The sequence below is a fragment of the Xiphophorus maculatus genome, chromosome 13 (genome assembly GCF_002775205.1).
Source record: "Xiphophorus maculatus strain JP 163 A chromosome 13, X_maculatus-5.0-male, whole genome shotgun sequence".
Classification (NCBI taxonomy): domain Eukaryota; kingdom Metazoa; phylum Chordata; class Actinopteri; order Cyprinodontiformes; family Poeciliidae; genus Xiphophorus; species Xiphophorus maculatus.
The window spans coordinates 2059639-2081416 of NC_036455.1; the positions used below are offsets into that span (position 1 = coordinate 2059639).

Consider the following 21778-nt stretch of genomic DNA (forward strand, 5'->3'; position numbering starts at 1 on the left):
AGACTTACAATAAGATGGTTTACATCAGAATATATTCATTTCTCGCAATGGCCCAGTCAGAGATCAAACCAACATCCAAATTAAAATCTGTGGAAATTGAAGATCAAAGATGCTCTCCATTCAATCTGACTTAGCGTAAGCCATTCTGTTAAAAAACAAACGGCAGCAAAAATGTTCAAAGCTGGTGGAGACATACCCCCAAAAGACTTGCAACAGTAACTGCAGCAAAATATGACTCCGGAAGTCTGAATCACAAATCCACCTCATGCTTTTGGCACCATAAAGCTGCTTTCTCTTTCTGCAGTTTCCTCCAAATTAGAGATGCATGGAAAACACAAAGTTATTCTCCATCATTGCTACATTGATGAAATGAGTGTCATTTCTTCCTTTTATGTTCACTCAACTATTTTCTTGCTCTTCCACCTTTGGTCCCCTTTTCTGCATTAGAACGTTCCTGCAATCTCTCTAATCTCTAGTCATGTCTCTATTTCAGAAACTATTTTGGATTCATTGCCAAGGGAGGTCATCTGCAGGAAGAACAGGGTGAGGTTATTTTAGTTTCATGAAGATATATTTAGTAAAATAAATAAACAAATTAGACATTCTGTAAATTTGCTTCGAGTTTAACACAGCCATTAGTTAAGCAATGCACTGTAGTTTGGTGTCGTTTTTAAACGGACAAGTTTACTTTCAACAGTATTATAAATTGAATTATTTGTATGTGATTGTCATACATATTTGTGATGTCTAATTCATTAAAAGAGAATATTGCAAAGAGGGGCACACATGAAGTACCTCTTCTTTACAAATTACAATTTGTGTTTTCATTTTGTTGTGTTGTGTACATCATTCTCACTTTGCATTTAAGCAACATTTGTGTCTTCATTTTATGTTCTTGATTTAAGCAAAAACAATGAAGTTTGTTGAGGGATACATGGACATTTTTCTTTCTTACAAAAGACACTGTATACGCATCAAAGAATTTAGAGTCGGAAATATGTTCTTTGAGTTGAAAATCAAAGGGAGAGAACTTGAGAGGACCATGTGTCTCAGACAAGAAGGAGGTGATGCAAAAAGCATTCCATTGAAACTGCTGTGCTTCTTTTATAGCACATCTAGAATAGCAGGTACGTCAGACATGATGACTGGTTTTGAGTTCATAGCAAGGCTACTAGTTGAACAAATCCACACTGGTGACACTTCACAGGGAACCAGTAATAAGGTCAGCAGAAATGAACATAGAGGCATCAGCTTTTCCCCGCATGCATGCTTAACTGCCGTTTTACAAAACTGTCTTACTACGAGGCCTTGCAGAAATTTTAGGACAAATTTGTAAAACAAATCTTCCAGAGAACTCCAAAGTGAATGTTGCGAATAATTATTTTTGTCATATACTAGCCCTGAGGAACATAGAAAGTCTCTAAATGTAGCATTTCGTTCATGTCTGGTCATTATGGTTCATCGTGCATTTGTTACATTTTTCTATTTCCTTTCCACAAAAACCTTGGAAAATTAAAGGAAATACCAAAAACATAAAATCACAGGCAAAGAGAAATGAAAAATGTTTTAAAAAACAATCATTTACTGAATGCTGAGTTTTTAAGTATATACACATTTCAACTTAACCAGGTGCAGTTTATCATCTCATATCAAACTTTTCTAAGCAGAATGGGATTAAACTCACTCTGTACTGACAGTCATAATGAAGTATGACAGAATTTTCAAATGTAAAAACAAATTTACGCTTCTTTATCCCCTTTTTCTTACTTTCTTCTTGTTGAAAGGAAAATAATTGCTCTTGTGAAGGTCAATTGTACCACCTGCAGAGAATAATGCCCTTCTCTATCCAATTTAGACTCACCGAGTTGAAAACAGAATACCTATCATTACTTTTGAGCATTCCCCTTCTCTCTCACATATTTTCTTCATGGACTGTTTCTCCAATGAGGCAGGGTCCATCACAGAAATTAACCATTAACTCTAGTAGAGCAGAGAGTACATTTTGAGAAGTGCATTAAAACATGCGTGATAGTGGAAAGAGCAAGATTACCATGTTGGGTAGAAATTCCATACTTGCTATAGTCCTGCCTTCTATTCCGATTGTTGCTTCTTTTTTTAAGGTTTGCAAATAACCTTGTTAGAACCGAGAGCAAAGGCACTTCAGGTTTGAAAACAAAGAACACTCGGCCCTGTCATTTTTTAAATCAAATCTCATCCAATTGCAAAATATTCTCTCTTCAAAAGCCTTTGCTGAGCACAATCAAAAGCTGAAATTTAATGTGACTTATGAAATAAGAACTAATGACTTGTATGAAGCTGCTGCTAATGAAGAGATTATAGATATGTATGAATCGACTGTCCAGATCCCACAGATTACTCTTATTATCCTTTATTCAGGTGACTCAGGCAACGAGCTTCCCTTGTTCCTCACTGGGCACAACTCTCTCTCTCTCTTTTTTTTTTTAATAATTCAACGTATAAAATGCAACCCGGCTACAGCTGTGAAAAACTTTATTTTTGTCTTACATAATCTGTTTTATGCATTTTAACATTAGACAAAGATCACTTTGGAAATAAAACTCCAGCTTTCAAATAAAGCTTTAGGTTATTAAGCAAAAATACAGCTTTCTAAACCAGCCAGGCTGAATGTGAAAATGTAACTGACCACACATCTTGACTTGCCACAGTCAAGGAAATCATTCAAATGTATAACCTATTAGGATGCTAAGGGGCTATCTCATTTAGCTGTGGAATCTTAAATGCTTCAAATTAAGAATTAATTGGTATGTTTATGGTTTTTAGTTGAGATGACTTCAGTGGCAACAGTAGGAAATTAGAATCTGAAGTCCTTCTATACTGTTTTGTCATTTACGTAATTTCTTGTAGTGTGCCAAAAATTGACTTTCCCTTGTGTGCAGTCTCTGGGTTGACCCATCCCGTCTGCTCTGTACTAATTATTGCCACCTCTGCTGAATCATCCTCCTGACTATATGCCGTCCTTTCTTCTCTCCTTCCATTTGTAGTGCATCTTTGTTTACATAGCCTCTCTTCATCCTGCCTCTTCACCCTTGATCTGTAACAGTTTGACAGCAACCGCAGTCGTGTCTTGATTTACTTCAGTCTATCATTTTGGGATTTTAGACCAACTGCCTTTGAACTTGCAAAGCATTTGTTTTTCTTTGTAGGTCCAATTTAAAATATCTTGTCTCTGCACCTTCTTACCTTTGATATTGAGGTCTTTTTATATTCCTTGACCCAGTAACACATATACAGCGAGGTTGGGAGGTTGGGCCAGTTCCATTAATATCATAACTAACTCTCAATTCTGCCTTATGTCGCACAATATCCCGCTTTCTTCCTAATTTAACTTGGACTCTCCTCCATTATATTTAAGGAGTGTGCTACCATCGACACTTATGTACCATTGTTAATTGCTTGTTGAGTCATGTCAGAAAGGATGATAGATAATTTATTCGGATTAATTATTTTGATTTATGTAAGACGTGATGCAAAACAAATGCCACCTGACTAATATTCTTTGGCTTAAGTTTAATAATAATTAATCAAATTCCAATTTCTACTCTTAGTGCAGTCATAAATTACCTTTGAAAATACAAAAAAGGGTCTGTGCGAGTGAGACATACAAATAAAAAAAAAACGCTGTATTTTGTTAAAAGCCTATTTTGTCAGTAATGTGAAAATTTCACACGCATCCATATTAAATATATAAAATACCTTCATGTTCTTTTATGGGCGTTTATGTTTCATAAGAAAAACACTGACAAATCATAAAGAGATGGTCTTTGCTTAAACTGCAACAGCACAATGGTATGGGGAGTAATGGTTGGAACCTGGACAGAGGTCTCTCAGAGAGAGACTGGTTTGTGTGAGTTGTGCTTGTATATTTTGTGGGTCTGGACAATCATGTGAATGTGAGTTATCCATGTTAATCACAGTCCTGATAATTACAATTTTCCTGTTAATGGTTCTGACCTTTAAATTATCATTTAGCCCTGTGGCCGTGTTCATGTTTATCTTGGAGTGTGTGTGTGTGTGTGTGGGTGTGTGTGTGCGTGTGTGTGTGTGTGTGTGTGGGGGTGCCTGTGCACATGTGAAGGAAAGGAAGAGGGAGACAGAAAATGGTGAAAAAGAGAAAGCGAGAGAAAATGAGACAGCAGAGGTAATTTGGCTTAACTAGTGGGGCGATTGTGTCGATGTGGGCTATAAATCTTCCTAACTGACAAGAACATACACACACAACAACACACGTGAACACAATCCTAAGATCATTCCATGTTATTTTGGATGAACAGAAAATCCTAATAAACCAATAGGAATACAGAGGGCATCTTAAACCTTCTCACTTCACCTCTGTTCTCTTGGATGTCGCCTGTTAAAACAGTGATCGGATAAAAAGCACCAAAATCCCACTCTGACTCCTTAGTAGACTATTCAACTCCATTCATTTTTTACATTAAATCTGTAGGGGTATCTGAGGATTGTCCAAAAAAGGGCTGATTAGTGAAGCTGGTTGATTAAAAATGATGCCTGCTGAACCAAACAAGCACAGTTCATTCCACATAATGAGAAAATTGCTTTTCAGCAACAGACCAAGCATCCGGATGACTCCCTTTATATCTATAGACATAATAGTGAGAAGTGAATTGAACCCTCTGCCTGTTCTTGAAAGAGGAATTCCCATCAGGAAACAGGTGTCGGTTGACAACAAAATTATAAAAAACTGTTACTATAGAACCTGTTTTTGGATATTGTTTTGATGAACAAACTAGACTGTGAAACAGTAAAAACAGCTGTTGGTGAGAAATAAACTCTTTAATTGACCAACACAGCTGTGGGCGTATTGTTTTTTTACAGGAGCTTTCTTTGGTAAAGTGATGTGTGTAGCAACACCTTTCATTCAGGGCCTCAGACATTTTAAGGCAAGGCACAATTTTATTTGTATCACCAGTCACACACAAAGTAATTCAATTTGCTTTCTAGGTTTTGCCTCTATACACGTATTGATCAGTTATAGTGCAGGTCTAAGTTTATTCATCTAACCAACATTGACTGATTTAAGTACTGACTGATTATTAACTGATTTGAAGTTTAAAGTTTTTCTGTTAATCTTAAACTCTCTGGCTATAGGGAACTCCAAATATGAAGCATTAACCATGGTACTAATTCTAGACAATGCTTTTATGTTAGCTCACCACTTCCACTTTCATCTTGAAATATGGCAATCTTATTTGCAATTTCAGTGTAGTAATAACCACGAAGGGATACATTTTCAAGGAATAAACTCTTGAACATACTGGGAACCAGTGTGGAGGGTATGCTGCCATTTGCTCTGTGACCAATGGTCTGGACTCCAGTCCATCATGATGGGGAATGGAAGTAAATTCAGGGAAGAGGGCAATATATTTGTATTGATTTTCAAACTGTGACAATGGCTGAAAACAGTAGCTGCTTCTCCAGAGCCCTGCGCTTATTTGTGATAAAAAAAAGCATTTTATACCACTTTATCTGCTCAATCCTGAACAAGCTCATTTGACCTGTCAGTACGCATATACAGTGAAAGTATCCAGAAACATCAACTTCCAATTACTTCCCCATCATGAGGAAGAACAGTTTATTGGTAATTGTTTAGGGATTTATTGCTTTTAAGCATTATGTTTCTTGAGAAAGTCTATTTTAAGAGACAGGTTCCTGAAATAAGGTCTAAACCTGTTTATCTCTGACAGAACCAGAATCAAAAGCAGAACCAGTACATTACCATTAACACCTTGATTACTAATGCCCAACAGCATTGAGCATCAGTGTATGAAGTAGCTACTTCAGTGTTTGAAGTAGCTATGTGGTGCTTGACAGATCTAGCAATTACATAATCTAAAACTTGACTCCTAATAATTAAAACAGCAGCAAAACGGCTCCTTCACCAACTTGACCCGAATTTCAGATCCATATGTTGCCAGTTTCTCCCCTCTTTTTTCCATTTTTTTAATTACCAAATGCAAAAGGAAAAGCTTTTCATCAGGAATTGAAAACTTAGATGCTCTGAATTAGAAGAAGTAGATTTTACTTCTTAACAGTTGCTAAAATTGGAGGCCGACACTTGACTGTAAGTGACATGTCCTTTGTGAGAAGTGTCTCATGAAAGGCAACGTCATCACCTGATACAAAAATATATCTGCCTGCGACAGATAATGATTCATTTAGCTGAACACTTTACCAGGACAGCTCTTTCAAACCTTTGAAGACATCGACACTGAGTGAGACTGAAATCCTTCCATGTCATCTGCGACACTTCACACCTCAATAATAGACTGTCACAGGCCTCTAGGTCAGGCATCCAGGCAGTATTTTATTGGCATTTCCGTATTTAATAAAAGCTCTTTCATACATATAAACAGATTGGTAACACTTTATTATTGGTGCTGTGACTTGAAAGATAGTTTTCTATAATGATATTTAATGTATATTAGCCTTAAAATGTTAATATTTAAATGATCAAAACAGATGGAATACAAGTACAAAAAATGAAATAAAAATAGTTTTCTTTTTTTTTTCTAAATCTAAATCTAATGCGGATGTTTGGTATGCAGTTGTATTCAGTCCCATTTAAATCAGGTGCAACCAACTTCGCTTAGATGTAACCTAATTAGTACATAACCTGTCTGCATATTAATTTCAGAGTAAATAAAAGAAATCTGTGAGGGCATTTGATGTATGTTAGAAAACATTAGTGAACAAGCAGCATTATAAACACCAAGGAACACAGCATACAGGTTAAGGTTAATGGTCAGTAGAAGACTAAAGCAGGGCTGGGTTATAAAAACATATCCCAACCTCTCACGGAGAATTGCTTAACCCATCACCCAAAACTGCAATAAGTATGGCACAACAGTGAACCTACCAAGACATGACTGCCAAAGTGACTCAAATGAAGCAATACCACAAATTAAAACACAGAGCTACTCTGGAAGAATCAAAATACAGGATTCTTCCACATTAATTTCCTAAATGGAATTAATGTGTTTGAATGGTCCAGTTAAAGGGCAGACCCACATCCAAGTTAGATTTTGTGGGATGGCTTGAAAGTTGGTATTTTCAGACGCTTTCTATCCAATCTCACTGGACTTGAGCTATAAGCAGAAAAGTAGCAGCATTTTTTTTATATCTCTAGATGTGCAAGTCTGGCAGAAGCACGACACCAAAACACCTGCAGTTTTATTTAGATATTTACTCAGAGGGGATGACAATGCAAACCAAACTTTAGGCTTTTTATTTATAAAAGAAAGAAAGTTAAAATGTTGTGACCTTCTATTTTCATTATGCACAACTTTGTGTTGTTCTATTATATAAAACCCCAGTGAAACACAATCAGGTGTGTGGCTGTAATGTAGCAAAAATATTATGAAAATCCATGCGACAGAAGTACGACATAGTAAAAAGAAATGACTATGATAAAAGTAGTACTTAATTTTTACATGCCAAGATGGATTTCTTATTTTCAACCAGTTCGTGTTTTTTTTGCTTGTTTGTTTTTCAACATCAGCTAGAGGAGGGGTGTCAAGCTCCAGTCCTCGAGGGCCGCTGTCCTGCAGTTTTTAGATGTGCCACAGGTACAAAACACTGGAATGAAATGGTTAAATTACCTCCTCCTTGTGTAGATCAGTTCTCCAGAGCCTTAATGACCTAATTATTCTATTGAGGTGTGGTGCAGCAGAGGCACATCTAAAAGTTTCAGAGCAGTAGCCCTCCGGGACTGGAGTCCGACACCTGTGAGCTACAGCATTCTGCAGCCAAATGCAAAAATCAGATATGTGTGACGGAAGCAGGTTTCTTGATGAAAAAGAACAAGGAGAAGCATGTCTTGTGTTGAGCCTACTTTGCTTTAAGGTTGGATACACTTGATTCCAGGATTTAGTTCCACGTGGAATTTCACATCCACATAATCCTAAACGGAATTAAGAGACTAAATCTCAGTTGGTTGCTCATTTCTCTAGCTTACATGTTTAATGACTTCTGAGCACATCCGAGAAGAATTTTTTCCAAGGATCAAACAAAACAGCAAATTAGTATAAAGTTATGTCATGTTTTGACAGTATATGTTTGTTGTTTGGCCCTATAGCAAACATCCAAATTTAGTACAATTTATTTACCGCTGGGACAATGTAGAAGTGTGTTTTAAACACATGCCACTGCTTGCTAAGACCTTCTTTTCTGGAAATTATAGATAAGGAGTCATCAGCTCTTGTGACGAATAATTAAAAATCTAATAGCATTGACCACTTTCTTGCAGGGGAAATCCCCTTATAAAAATAAAATTGTATTGAGATGAACAGCATAAAAGGAACTGTGAGGGGTTTTTTTCTAGTCAGTTTTCACAACAGGGTGTTTCAAAAGTGAGAATCCAATGATTTAAAAATAAAACCTAAATTTATAGGTTAATTATTAACTTGATATTTCAATTCCAGAGTTAAATGAATAAAGTCAAGCACAAAGGCTTTTAGGCTCTATTGATTGGCAGATAAAACCATAAGGGAAGGTGGGGACTATGGTGTATCATGAATGATTTTAATTCTGGTTATTGTGTTTCTCACAGAAGGAACTCAATAAAATGATTCCATAATTAAGGGCGACCCACAGTGGCACTGATTGAGCCAAGGGAAGCGTGTGCCACAAAAGGGCTGCAACCTCTTGTTGTGGGTCATTTATTTTCCTCCAATGGCTTTGACTGGGAAAAACAAACCAGCAGAAATTTCATTTTTTTTCTCTCTGTTTGCTCTTAATGACCATTTAGCTGTAAGCAACATGAACCTGTAAAAAGTGTCTATCAGTACAACTTTTAAACTTTAAATAAAAAATGGCATATTTTCTGATTAATTTACACTTCTATACATGATGTTTTATGATAAAAAAAGAAGAATTTTCATTATCTCACAGCATAACCAGGTTTTAAAAGATTGTGTTGGGCTCATTTTGGAACTGCGTAGATGATGTTAAAGCTTGTGAAATAAAAAGTAAACAGTCAGCTATTACTATAACAGTGTTACTTCCCATGACTATGGTAATCCACCAAAAACATATCATGCAAAGGAATTGTTCAGATATTAATTAACTAAAACTGAGAGCACTTTTCCTACCTTGTTCTGAAGTTAGCAGGGTGGGGGTGTCCATCATACAAGGACAGGAAGTCATATTCTTCTTCTATGGCAAATGACAAGAAGATGAGCTGGATTCTACTTCCTTCTTCCCCAACAATAACCCAGGTGCAGTTTGCTCCATTGGGGTAGCCATAGGGGAAACCAGGCGATTCTATACTGCCATTTCGTCCTTTTAGTGTACCCCCACAGGTATAGATGAAGCCTGTGAATAAAAAGAGACAGCACATATTTAATTAAATACTCATAATTAATTACACCAAGCTTACTTGTTCACAGACTTAAGGTCAACTGCGGTGTCTTTTTGACCCTGCTCTGTTGACTTGTATCGAATCTGACACATGAAAATACCAATGGCTGAAGTTCTGCAATATCTTTTTTCTTAGCACTGCTAGCAAATCCAGTGGGTGTTGAATTATTGACTGACCGTGACACTCCTACTGTGTGTCCCCATTTGAATAAGATTTAGTTTTAGATTTACTTGTTTTTTTCTCCATGAGAGAGGTGCTGGAAAAGTTCTTGGTAAGTAGATCTATTGCTCTTGCACTTCCATAAAAATGGATCTTGCAATAGTGATCCCAATGTACATGTAATGTAAAAGTAAGAAGCACTGATGGATTACATGAATGCCCACATCTGCACATCTTCAAATACTGCCTATACATTTTTCATATAGAGACATTGATAAACGAAGTAGAAAGTCAAAGCATGAATAGCTCTAAATGGGTCAATGTTATACTTCTGTATGAAACATTAATGGAACGCATTTAGAAAAGCTTTACCCAAGACACAAATTTCCCTTAGCTTCTTAAAGTTTAGCTCCCCATATCTGAAAATAGAGATGCAACAAAATCGTTCCAGGGGTAGGATTTGTTTTAGTGCATCACCAACACAAGCTGGTAGTCTCTTTGAGCATAGGATTCTAAAACCCCATTCCTAGAGCTGGCTGAAAGCTGCCACCACTGAGTCACTGAGCTTTTCCAGCTTTCTTTAAAAGTGAAATCAATAACTAACCCAAGCAAAGTCTAGGCCTCGCCCTGTTCGCCTCTAAGAAATATGAACCTGACTATTCCTTTTTTATTGCTAATCGAGTAGCCTATTGACGTGAAAACATGCAGCAGGAAAACATAAAAATGTCAATGAAACTGGAGATTTGTGTCAAATACCTCCACCCTTATCTCAAAAAATAAAAGAAAATATTATTTCAAATATACTTTTGCTTCATGGTGACATTCTGCAGAACATCATGAAGTTAGTTTAACACCTCACACATCACAATCACTGCCCTCCCAGACGTTCCACAAAATCTGGTCCTTAAAATCTTATTTTTGTTTTTTAAATTTTGTGTCCAGAAGTCTCCCAAGAAATCAAAATTAGCTTTCTGGTTAGCAGAAAGCTAACCAGAAAGATTAGCTTTCTGGTTAGCAGAAAGCTAATAAAAATCTAATCTGGTATCAAAAATATCAACACTTTGGTGATGTACTAAATTAAAAGTGAGGTTTTTCTTTTGGATCACTTTGTGTTACATAGCCAACTAAATGCTTAAATTGTAAGATGATATCCTTTACATTAGGCTTATTATTTGTTCACTTTCATATGAATGACCTTTAGTGTATCAAACATGGCACAGGTGCAAGATGAAAACTTTGTCCACCCGGGAAGATTGTACAGAGTGTTTTTTTACAACACTGTATTGATTCCAGATGAATAAACTCTTCGGTTCCTACACAGCAATGTGGAGTCACACAGCAGTAAGCTTCGAGAAGGGGAATCTGTGGAGCTGGAAGGGATTTAGTGTATTTCTGTTCAAGGACACCACAGTACACAGCTACAAAGTGCTAAATACTTTGCACTTAGTTTCCACAGCATGAGAATTCAGTAGATTTAGTTGTATGACACAATCGAATTTAGCTCAAAATCACGAGTTTCACCAGAAACTGAACAAAGCAGTGATGCAACAGGATCTTTCAGTGCCATTCTACCTTTAAATGGTTGTGTTTAATTGATAATTGCTCTTAGTGTATGCTTTAAGCCCTTGAATTTCTAAGCCCTAATTGATCTCCTCTGAGTACAAAGCTCAAATCAGGATGATCATCCCCTTGCCTTTCATGTTTATGAGGCTCATTATTTACCCTGGCAGCTGGGGCCACAGGGACAGCAGGGCGATCGCTCTGGATGCTTTTCAAACCAATTATCCAAGACGGAAACCAAACCAAGAACCTGCATGTCTATATACATTATACTGTATATACGTACAGGAGTGCATGTGTGTGTGTATGTGTCTTTGTCTAACTTGTCCAAGTAAACAATTTCAGGATAGTCACAGAAACAAGCAATGGCTGCCTGTGCAGCAATTAAAGGCTGATTCCTTTACAATCAATTAAATATAAGCTATAAAGACCAAGGATACACTTTTTAGGTAAGCAAACCTTTAAAAGCTAGCTATGATGCCCACTCATTTCTAAAAGGAGTCTTAGAAAATTATTTATACCCCTTAAATTTGTTCACATTTGTTATGCTACAACCACAAATTTCTATTTTATTTGGAATTTACCTGAAGGTAATCCAAGTTTGATATTGGCGTTATTATGCAATCATTCCAAGGCAATCCTTTCTAGAATAACCTATCTTTTCAATTAGAAAAACAGTTGTTGATTTTCTTTGCATGAAAGCCTAGGCTCACATTAAATGGAGAGCATCTGTGAAATATTTGTCCGGACGTCACCTGGGCCATTTGAAAAAGGTAATTCCTTTGCATCTTTGTTTGCATGCTTTAGGTTGTTTTTCCTCTAGAAGGTAAAACGACCTACAAAATCCCCAGTCTCAAGTTTTTTGCAACTTTTAGTTTATTTTTTTCGCAGTATTGTCTTGAGCTAAGCTCCTTCCATCATCACACCAAGTGAGTCTTCCAGGAAGTCTTATATTCCATTCCTATTAAATGGGGTATTCTGCTCTCATAATGTAGTCCTCTGGAGAATGCCAAACATAAACCTTTACAAAGTTAAAAAAGCGGACAAGTAACATTATGAAATGCTTTCAAAGCTCAGAAATTGGCCCAATTCTCTATAGCATCCAGGGAAAATACAATATTGAACTCTTCAAAAGGAGGGGAAAAGATGGGGTTCCTCCCCGTTCATCATTGTGCAAGAATGAAAGATTGATTCAAGGTTCATCACTCACAAGGATGGAGGTGAAAGTGTGTGAGTGAGGGGAAATGGGAAGGGTCAGCTGGATAAAAAGCAAAGGGAAGGATCTGAAAGGATTGTAAAAAGAAGAGGAGACTTCTAATTATGCTGACTACCAGACTGAAACTGACAGCCCTTCTACAAACACATCCTCAAAAAGCACAAAAAAACATGCACATGAGCACACGCCTTCACACACAGAGTTCCACACAGGTACGCACCAATGGATAGACAAACATTGACATACAGGCAGATTACGAGGAACATGCTCACATAGTCACAGAGATTATTAAATATGTTGGCCCTTAAAACCTATTACTCATTCCATCATTTGTTTTGACCCTAATTCCCTCCGCCCTCTTCCTCTTCCACCCAAACACACACAAATCAAAGCAGATAAGAATAGAGCTTTTAATCTATGTGAATTTCTGTGAATCATATGCTTATTAAGTAGGTGGACATTTTCAATTTTCCAAAGGCAATTGGTTTCACCAGTATCGAAGTAAACATAGTATAATAAAAAACCCTGATCATTTTTAAAGTTCCTTCATTTGCAGAACAATGTGTTACTTTATGATTCTATTACTGTATAAGTGTTTAATAAAATTAAAATATGTGGTGTCAACAATCTAAAGAATGTGCAAACATCACAAAGTGCTGTATCTTTAAGATGAGACATGGCAATTTGGATGAACCATTTCTGGTCAGAGAGGAATGTTTCTTTCCATTCTTTTTGAAGGCTAGTGGGTCAGTAATTGAATCTATACGTTTTGGGAGCATTGCTGCCTCTCTTCACAAACAAGACAGATAACGTCATACGGGAATTAATATGGTTTGTGTCTGTAATTGTACAATGAATTTTGGGTTGGGAATACATTTGAAGCAAGGTCTTTCACCTCTGAAGACTTTAACAGAGACACTAATTTGCAAACAGTAAAAGATTTGTGCTTGGACTGGGGTAGATCCCAGGTGTGAATACATGCACTGGTGCTAATGAGGAACAGGGTTTAGCTGGAAAAGAGCATGCGTGCTCAGCAAAACCCTCCCTGGATAAAAGAAGCTTAGAGACAAAGAAGAAAATCTGCTGCGTGAATTGAGTGGATTTAATGAACTCTGGTCTGCAATACATATAAGCTTGATCTCTTTCCTCAAAGTAATATTGCATATTGGATGTCTTCACTATTACACCAAGGAAGATTAACAAGGGGCTTACACTGGCACATGCCCTTTTTAAGACCAGACCAGCTATTTTTTATATAAATATATACAAACGAGACATGCATTGTGCTTTTATAAATTGGCATAAGTTGTGATTTGAATAGTACACGAGAAGCTCAATGTGTAACAAAAGCTTTCTCTGGAGATGCATGGGCCTCGTCTCACAGTCCAAAAACCCAAGTTAAAAGTGCAGTAGTTGCTCTGAATTGCCAATGAATGTGCCAGTCACCATTAGGCCGCAATGAGTCTAACCTGGTTTTTCAGCATCAAACAGTATCGAGCTCTGTTAACACCAGGGATTTTCTTCACAGATCTTAAAATGGCTGCACTTGTTCATACAACTACTAATGTTAAAAAGAAAACATTAATCCAGTACCTTTGACCTTCAAGTTAGTATTTATAAGCTTGCATGGCATTTGTAAATTTTTGAAGGATTCAGACTGCTTTTCCTAATAAGTAAAATTCTATTTTAAAAATCTTTTTTTATTTATTTTTTTCAGTATTTGACCTGCCAATCACAGATGAGAACGATTAGGAAAAATTGGCAAATTTCTGAACATTTGATTGCTGCATCTAAATAATGTTCAATGGTCAACATATGCCTTACCAACTTGCTGTTTCTTAAAAACAAAGTGGACAGTCAAATTTTTGAATGTGCAATGACCAAAACTACCTGGTTAAGTGCTTTTTAATGAATGGGTTTGGGATTTAAAGAAAACTGAAGAAATAAATTAAGTGGGAAGTCAGAAGATAGAAAATAGACTAACAGATGTGCAACTCTTAATGATGAGGAATTCCTTGATGTTGGTTTTTGACAATAATTAAGTTTAAGCCACTTTTAAGCTGGACTCACATTTCAGAGCTTTGTTGGCACAAATATTAAATCAGCAAATCACATGTTGGTGCTAGAGGAGTTAGTCTGAGCCCTTCTGGCTCAGTGATACACTGAAACTTTTCTTGCACCACCATTTCTTGGGCTCACAGAGAATAATAAAAAAACAGAGAAAATATTTCAGGAGCAGAAGTGTTTCGGACAAAAATGCTTGTTGATGTCAGAGGAATGTGTCCAAACTGGTTTGAGATGATACAGAGGAAAAAGTAGCTTAAACAAACATTGTTTGCAACCAAGGTATCAGAAAACCTTCTCTGAACACAAAACAAGTCAATAATTGAAGCAGGTGGAATACAGCAGCCAAAGCCCACACTGAGGGCCCCTCCTGTCAGCTAAGAAAAGGAAACTTGGGCTACAACTCACATAAGTTGTAGCCCAACTTGTGTGAGTTGGGCTAAATTCGCCAAAATTTAACAATAACAGATTAGAAAAATGTTGTCTATTAAAATGAGCTTCAATTTCAACTGTTATAGTAAAGAGAGCAGGGACAGAACAAGACATAAAGAACACAGAAGCACAGATCTTTCTTGTATCATTGGTTCAGGTAGTTGTAGTTTAGAGTACCTGTGTTTATGTGTTAGCCTGCAGCTGGATAACGCACCGTGTCACAAATCATTTTAATGGAGACCTATTATGCTTCCTTGACAAAGTCAGGGTAGGTCCATATAACATTTTTTATGACATAATAGTGACATAGTAGTCAGGAGGTTTTTGAAATGGTTTGTTTATTTTAAAAACAATAACATATTCAAACAAAATGACAGTTTCTAGAAGCAGTAAGGACCCAAATGGAAGCATAAAACTGTGCAAGAAAGACAAATTTGCATAATAGGTTGCCTTTAAACTGTTGTCCTTTAGACAGGAACTGAATTTCAATAGTCTCAGGTCAACAGAGTAAGTGCTGGAGCCACATATCTATACCATAAATGTCAACAAATATGCTGTTTGATGCCATTATGACCACAATTCCCAAGGAACGTTTCTCATACCTATATTATTGTCATGATTATTTTACAATTCTGTGTTTCCAATGCTGCACAGTGGAGCAGTTGGTAGCACTGTTGCTTTGCATCAAGAAGGTCCTGAGTTCAATTCCCAGCCCAGGGTCTTTCTGCATGGAGTTTGCATGTTGTCCCTGAGCATGTGTGGGTTCTCTCCGGGTACTCCGGCTCCCACAGTCCAAAACATGACTGTTAATTGGTCTCTATAAATTCTCTTTAGGGGTGAGTGTATGCACACATGGTTGTTCGTCCTGTCTGTCTACGTGTTGCTCTGTGATGGACTGGCTACCTATCCAGGGTGTACCATGTTGTCAGCTGGAGATAGGCACCAGCACCCCTGCCGACCCCAATGGGATAAGGGTGTAAGAAGATGATGGATGGATGCTTTCACTGCCATATTTCTTTATGGCATGTGTGTGTCACTAAAAGCTATTGTGCTGCTAAAACCAAAAAAGGGGCCCAATCTTGTGATAACTAGAACTTTGATACATACATGTACCTCTGACAGAAAGCTGCCTGACTGATGGCTGCTGTTTGACATATTAATTACAAATCCTTAAAAATAACATTACATTTTTTTTAATCTAGCTATAAAATGCCTTTCATACTCCTCCCTCTGAATTCTGATGTGAACTATGACCATCAATTTTTAAAAGATGGACTCACAAAGTCCCCCAACATATGATTTAAGTGACAAAATTGTTTTGATCCATGTAGCCATTTTCACATGGCGCTGACTTGTGGAAGAATAAACAGTTAAATTACCCCATTCTTCACCGGAATGGGACCAGAGTTATACTCAAGGTTGCTGGGCTTCCTCATTTCCTGGTTGGGCGACTGGTAATGTCTGCAATAGGTGCGTGCGTGAGTGACTGTACACATCCTGTTTCGCGTTAAGAATATCATCAGCATGGTAACGTGAGTTTTTCCTATAGCAATAATGATTTCATATTTGAGAAAAATGCTTTAAGTCGAGTTCTTTCTCTCTTTAATTTGCTTTCCTTTATTTTCACTCCCCTCTCTCTCTTCCTGTTTTCATTTCAGTATTACGAGATTTGCTTAAAAGCGTACTCCGTCTCACTGACTCTCATTAATAAATAAAAAATGGCGGTCCCCTATGGAGCAAATTCACCATTCAAATCATTGCAAAGAGGGAAATAATCCAGTCAGCATTCAGATCAAACAGTAGTCAAGCTACAATTTGAAATATGCAGTGTTAATGGGGCATAATTATGCAGTGTTGGATCATTTGATTGAGTTGTATATGCATATTAGATAGTGGATACAATCAAAGAACAATATAACAGAAGAAGGGGTCAGTAAAAGAGATAATCAAAAATAAAGAAAAAGGTAGCTGAATAAAGAGTAGAGTGGCAGAGGAAAAGAACAAGAGCAAAGAAAGAGAGATAGCAAAGGCAAAGATCCAATGGAGAGAGACAGCAAGAGAGAGTAAGCATGTTTGAAACGTCCCATTGGTTCCTGCTGTCAGGAGTACTTGTCAGCCAAGAATTAGACTGCTCCACGCTGCCAATGACTGACAGTTGGCCCGCGGTCTAGACTATACCCTGGAGTGGTTGAGGCTAAATAAGGGAAATGCCTAGAGAGAAACAGAGAGAACACACCGGGCTGAAAATCAATTTATAACACTGTCAGTCAGCGGTGGGTGGGGCAGTGATGGGATAGAGATAAGGAGCCAGAGAACGAGAACAAAGAGCGAGACAGAGGGACACACATGAAAGGAAAAGACAAAGACAGGGGATTTTGAAAAACAGTAAACAAATGGGACTGATTGAGAGGGAAGAACAGAGGGGAGCCTTGCTGTTTTCTGGGAGTCAGAGAGAAAAATAAGGTACATGGGGTAGGAACACATGCCTGACTTGGCTAAAAACATTAACGGAAGGTACACCAGTGTACCTAGCATTGGGAAAAATATACAAGAGTTATGTTAAATTCACATGCATATGGAAATAAAAAGGTTGAGACACCAAATTTCACTTTGAAAGCTATGAGTACATAGAGTAACTCCTTAAATGGTCTACTGTACAAAGATGTCTTTCCAAAGAAGTCTCATGCTACTCATAAAGTCGCTCTTATGTGCTGAAAATATCCAACAAAGACAAGGAAACAGTGGTTTATTTCCTGGGCATGGTGAAATGAGGTGGGGCCTCATACTTTTTTGTGTGTTTCTGTAAAGTTTTTCAGTCCCTCTTTCATAGTGACTTGCTTACTATCACAAATCTAAAACAGTGCATCATTGATTGGTGTTCAAACAGCAATTCTAGTGAAAAGTCTTTTGGTACAAGCCAGGTCAATCTAGAAGCTATACGTTTTCCTGACTTCTGTTTTGCAAAATGTCTGTGTTTTGATCTTGCCACATATTTATAGACGATATGTTAATGTTTTGTTGGAGTTTGGAAAACCAGCCATTTCAAGAACCTCCTGATTATTAATCAGCAGGCACTGCCCCTCACCTGGTAAGCCCAGCTGAACCCAACCATCAGTGGAAAACGTAATCTTGCAAATTTGCAACAAATAGTGCAGATCTGCAGATCCAGAAGAAGCTCAAAACAGGCAGAATTGACCAGGTGAAATCTTATCCGAGAATGATTTTGTTCTAAAGCTGTAATGGACATAAGCATGAATAAGTTATTCTAACTTATTTGAGAAACCATAAAAAGTCTCATTTGAAGAAGAAATCATGAGCTACTGGCTAAGACCTCTTTCACAGTTTAAAAGTGAAATAAATGGTTAAAATTGTTTTTAGAATTCCAGAAGGAATTCAATTCTGCATTTTTTCAATAAAAGAAAAACAATCTCTGTATCTATTCAACCAAGCTTTCAGTGATTTAAACACAAATGTGTTTAAATTAAATCAAAGCCATCAGCATTTCTTACTGTTGGGAACTTGCAGAAATGTAGATTTACTGAGGCCATTTAAAATTCTGAAGGGCTTTCATGCCCTCCGAGATACCTCTCTTGGTAAGTGCTATAAATAATACCACACCATCTCACTTCACTGTTATTCCAAGCTTGATGCTGTTCTACCTTAATGTACAATGTACTTAATGTACTACCTTAATGCATTTTCATTTTAAATATGATTAGCCTCTCGAAAGGAAAAGAAAACCCTCTCTGTTCCTTTAGTAATCTTTTCAGGATTCCAGTGATGATTGTTGATAGTATGTGTGTGTGCTAACAAAAAATAGAAAATAGATCTCTTCCAACCAGATGCTGCTTTTTCATAAGTTTCAAGATGATCTATTTCATTTTCTGTGACAGTTTTTAATATGTTTTTTTAGGTGTTTTATGTTTGGAAGCTTGATTAAAAACTATAAATGCCAGCATAATCAGTAATACATTTTCAATTTATTTTACCCGTATTTTATTAAGTTATAACAATGACTGTCCAGTGGTCCTTAATAAAATGTAAAATGTAGCAGGGTCTGGCAAAACAGATGCACAAGCAGGCATACAGATAAACAATTGTGTACATGCACACTTTGACCCAAGGGCTGACTTAAACTATCATGCATGTATTTGGATTATGAGAGGAATAACCAATTTAATGCACAAAGAAACAGCAGAAAGACCCTAGTTAAGGATTTGAACTCAGCACCTTCTTGCTGCTAGGCAACAGTCCCAACAGCAGCACCACTTTGCAAAAGGAAAACAAAACAAAAAAAAACTTTTGGGACATTACTCTAGAAAAAAACAAACAAAAATACTAATAAATGTTTTCCAGTGATTTTGCAGACTGTCCATTTCACACCCCTCATACAAAATCTAAAAAACAAACAAAAGCGATTTGAACTCTTAATTTTTCAATATAAATGAAATTCTATTTTAATATTTATGTATGTAGTGAGATAAGACAGCAGACATCCGTTTTAGATTGAACTTTTAGGTTTAGTTTTACTTTTGCCAGAAAACACACAGAACACTGCCACATATGAGAATTATATATAATCATGTAATGAGGGTTCTTGTTTGCCTAAACAGATTCCTCTGAAGAAAACATAATATGGAATAGAACCAGGTAAGCATTCAAGATAAGTCTGGGCTTCCAACAACAGAGCAGAGGATGCATTTCCTAGTAGTAATAAACCTAGTTAGACTAATAGATTGCAAAGACAAATTTTCCTTCAAGTTAATTGCCAAGCACCATACACAGATTGATATTTGCTAACCTTAATTGGTGGATTAATTGGAGGGTAAAAAAGTAATATAAGCATTGAAAAACCAGGGGAAGAGGTGTAGGGCTCGACAGTAAGAGGTTAGGGCATGAGACGAATTAGGAAGTGTTCATTTTCACTAATAACTCTTAAAAAAGCTGCTTTCTAGGAAAGTGGGTCACTAAAAGCAACAAAATATTAGTAAGCAGAAGACTTCTTTGGTAAATGCAATCTTGTGTGAGGGTTTCTAAGAAATGAGTCAGAGTGGAAGTAAAAAATTATGACATTTGAATTTCAAAATAATCATGCCTGCAAGAGATGAAAAAAGGAAGTAGGTGAAGTGAGTAGCAGCTATTGTTTCTCAAACATTTACTGTTAACATCCATCAGCTCATCATCTTTGTTTCATTTTAGACCTCCTCCATCCACATACTGAGACCCACACATAAAAAAGCATATATGTGAAACCCTGCCTGATTGCAGTCATGAAAGAGCATAAAGAATTAATTACTCCGGGAGAAATGGGGAGGCAGCTGCTGTCTAGTTAGTATTGATTTGTCTCTGCTGAGTGTCATCATCACCAATCTGACTAATGATGTCCAACACATACAAATGCACAGAGAAGCTCTCAGTTTCATGTCTTTCTTACAGGATTTAAATTTACCCATCAACATCCTTGTCCAGGTTTGCACAACCTTTCAGGACTTTTTTTTAATCAGAACTTGTCACTCTTTTTTTTAATAGATTCCCACAGGTAAGTTCACTTCCTCTTATCCACCAAAAATGGTCCTCCAACCCATTTTTCTGCTTCCGCTTCTAAGCCTCTTTTTCAATATAGTTCATGATATGGCTGCAAAGATGATTCGGTCTTTAAGCCATTGTTGCGCCCTGTAAATCCTGCAACAGTTCGTGCTTACACATGATCTGGGAAGCTGCAGTATGAAAGCACCACTGATGGCTAAGGCTAAGCAGGATCAACTTCAACCCGTGCTGCATTATTTATTTCCCACATGACATTGATGCAAGATGAAGGAATCCCAGGCCCAACTTTCTCCAAGAAACTGTAGCCTTCTTCTCATATGTTACACTTCAGCTATGGAATTGTATAGTGATGCGTTGAAATGTTTTACTAGCAGCTGTAGAGAAAATGGTTGCTTTTCTTTTTATTGTAATTAGTAAAAACTAAAATACTGTGAAACCACTGAATTTTTGCTCAAGGTTAACTGTGAGACTCTCACACTGGTCCTTGCCTAATGGGCCAGGATAAGTTACTAAGCAGTGGAATAATAAATCTTGCCAGTGTCTTACTCTTTGTTAAATTGCAACATTTTGAGTTGTGGAACAATGTGTACGTTATATATTATGTATATAGTCTGAGTTGCTCCCTCTCATTAGGATATGTTTTTGTTTTCATGCCACAGCGGTTTTGCTTCCGTCACTTAGGCAGCATTGTTAATAATTTGTGGCGTTTTTTGTGCATTTGAACAAATAATGAAAGTTTTTTGTTGTTCATCGCATTCCACATCATTTGCAAGTGTAGCATATCAGATTATGAATTTATGATACAGGTTCCTACAGTGCTTGAAGCATTTTAAAAACCACTAAAAAGTGGGCCAGCTGTGAAAATGGGTTTCATGGTAGAATTACACACAAATCAATGAAAATATTTCTCTCATAGATACTTTTCTCAGAGTTTTCTGCGGTGGCCCAGAAGTGTAAACCACTTCAACAAATCACTAAACAGAAATACAAAATCAAAAACACAATGACATTAAATAAGCACAATTACAAGTTAAGAAAACCTACCATTAAGCACAATTACAAATTGAAAAAGCACAACAATATTAACAAAATGGAAGAGGAAGGAAACTGAAGACATCACTGACTGAACAACAGCACTTTTGACCGGAAATTATTCTGGCACATTTGCTCTCCCTTTGTTTAGAAGGGCAGGCAGATAGTCACAGTGCGACGTGTTGCCCAAACTGTGAAAAAGAACAAAGCTGAGCTTTGCAGCATGGTCAGACTCAAAATATTCTTGTATAGCGGGAGATACGTTCTTCTTACTCTTCATCTTTTCTATAATGTTGGATTGGAAACAACTTCAAGGTCCATACCGCCACCTATTGTACATGAGTTTGAAG

The 21778-nt window shown here is 37.0% G+C and overlaps 1 protein-coding gene across 8 annotated transcripts in view; it reads right to left on the bottom strand.

Annotated features, from left to right (window-relative positions):
• Nucleotides 1-21778, bottom strand: part of LOC102226981 (CUB and sushi domain-containing protein 3) — a 392616-nt gene that overhangs the window by 292331 nt on the left and 78507 nt on the right. For all 8 annotated transcript variants that reach the window (XM_023345230.1, XM_023345235.1, XM_023345233.1 and 5 more), the window contains one exon: nt 9150-9372. In XM_023345230.1, coding sequence (XP_023200998.1) covers nt 9150-9372 — 223 coding nt within the window. The remainder of the gene's footprint in view (nt 1-9149; nt 9373-21778) is intronic.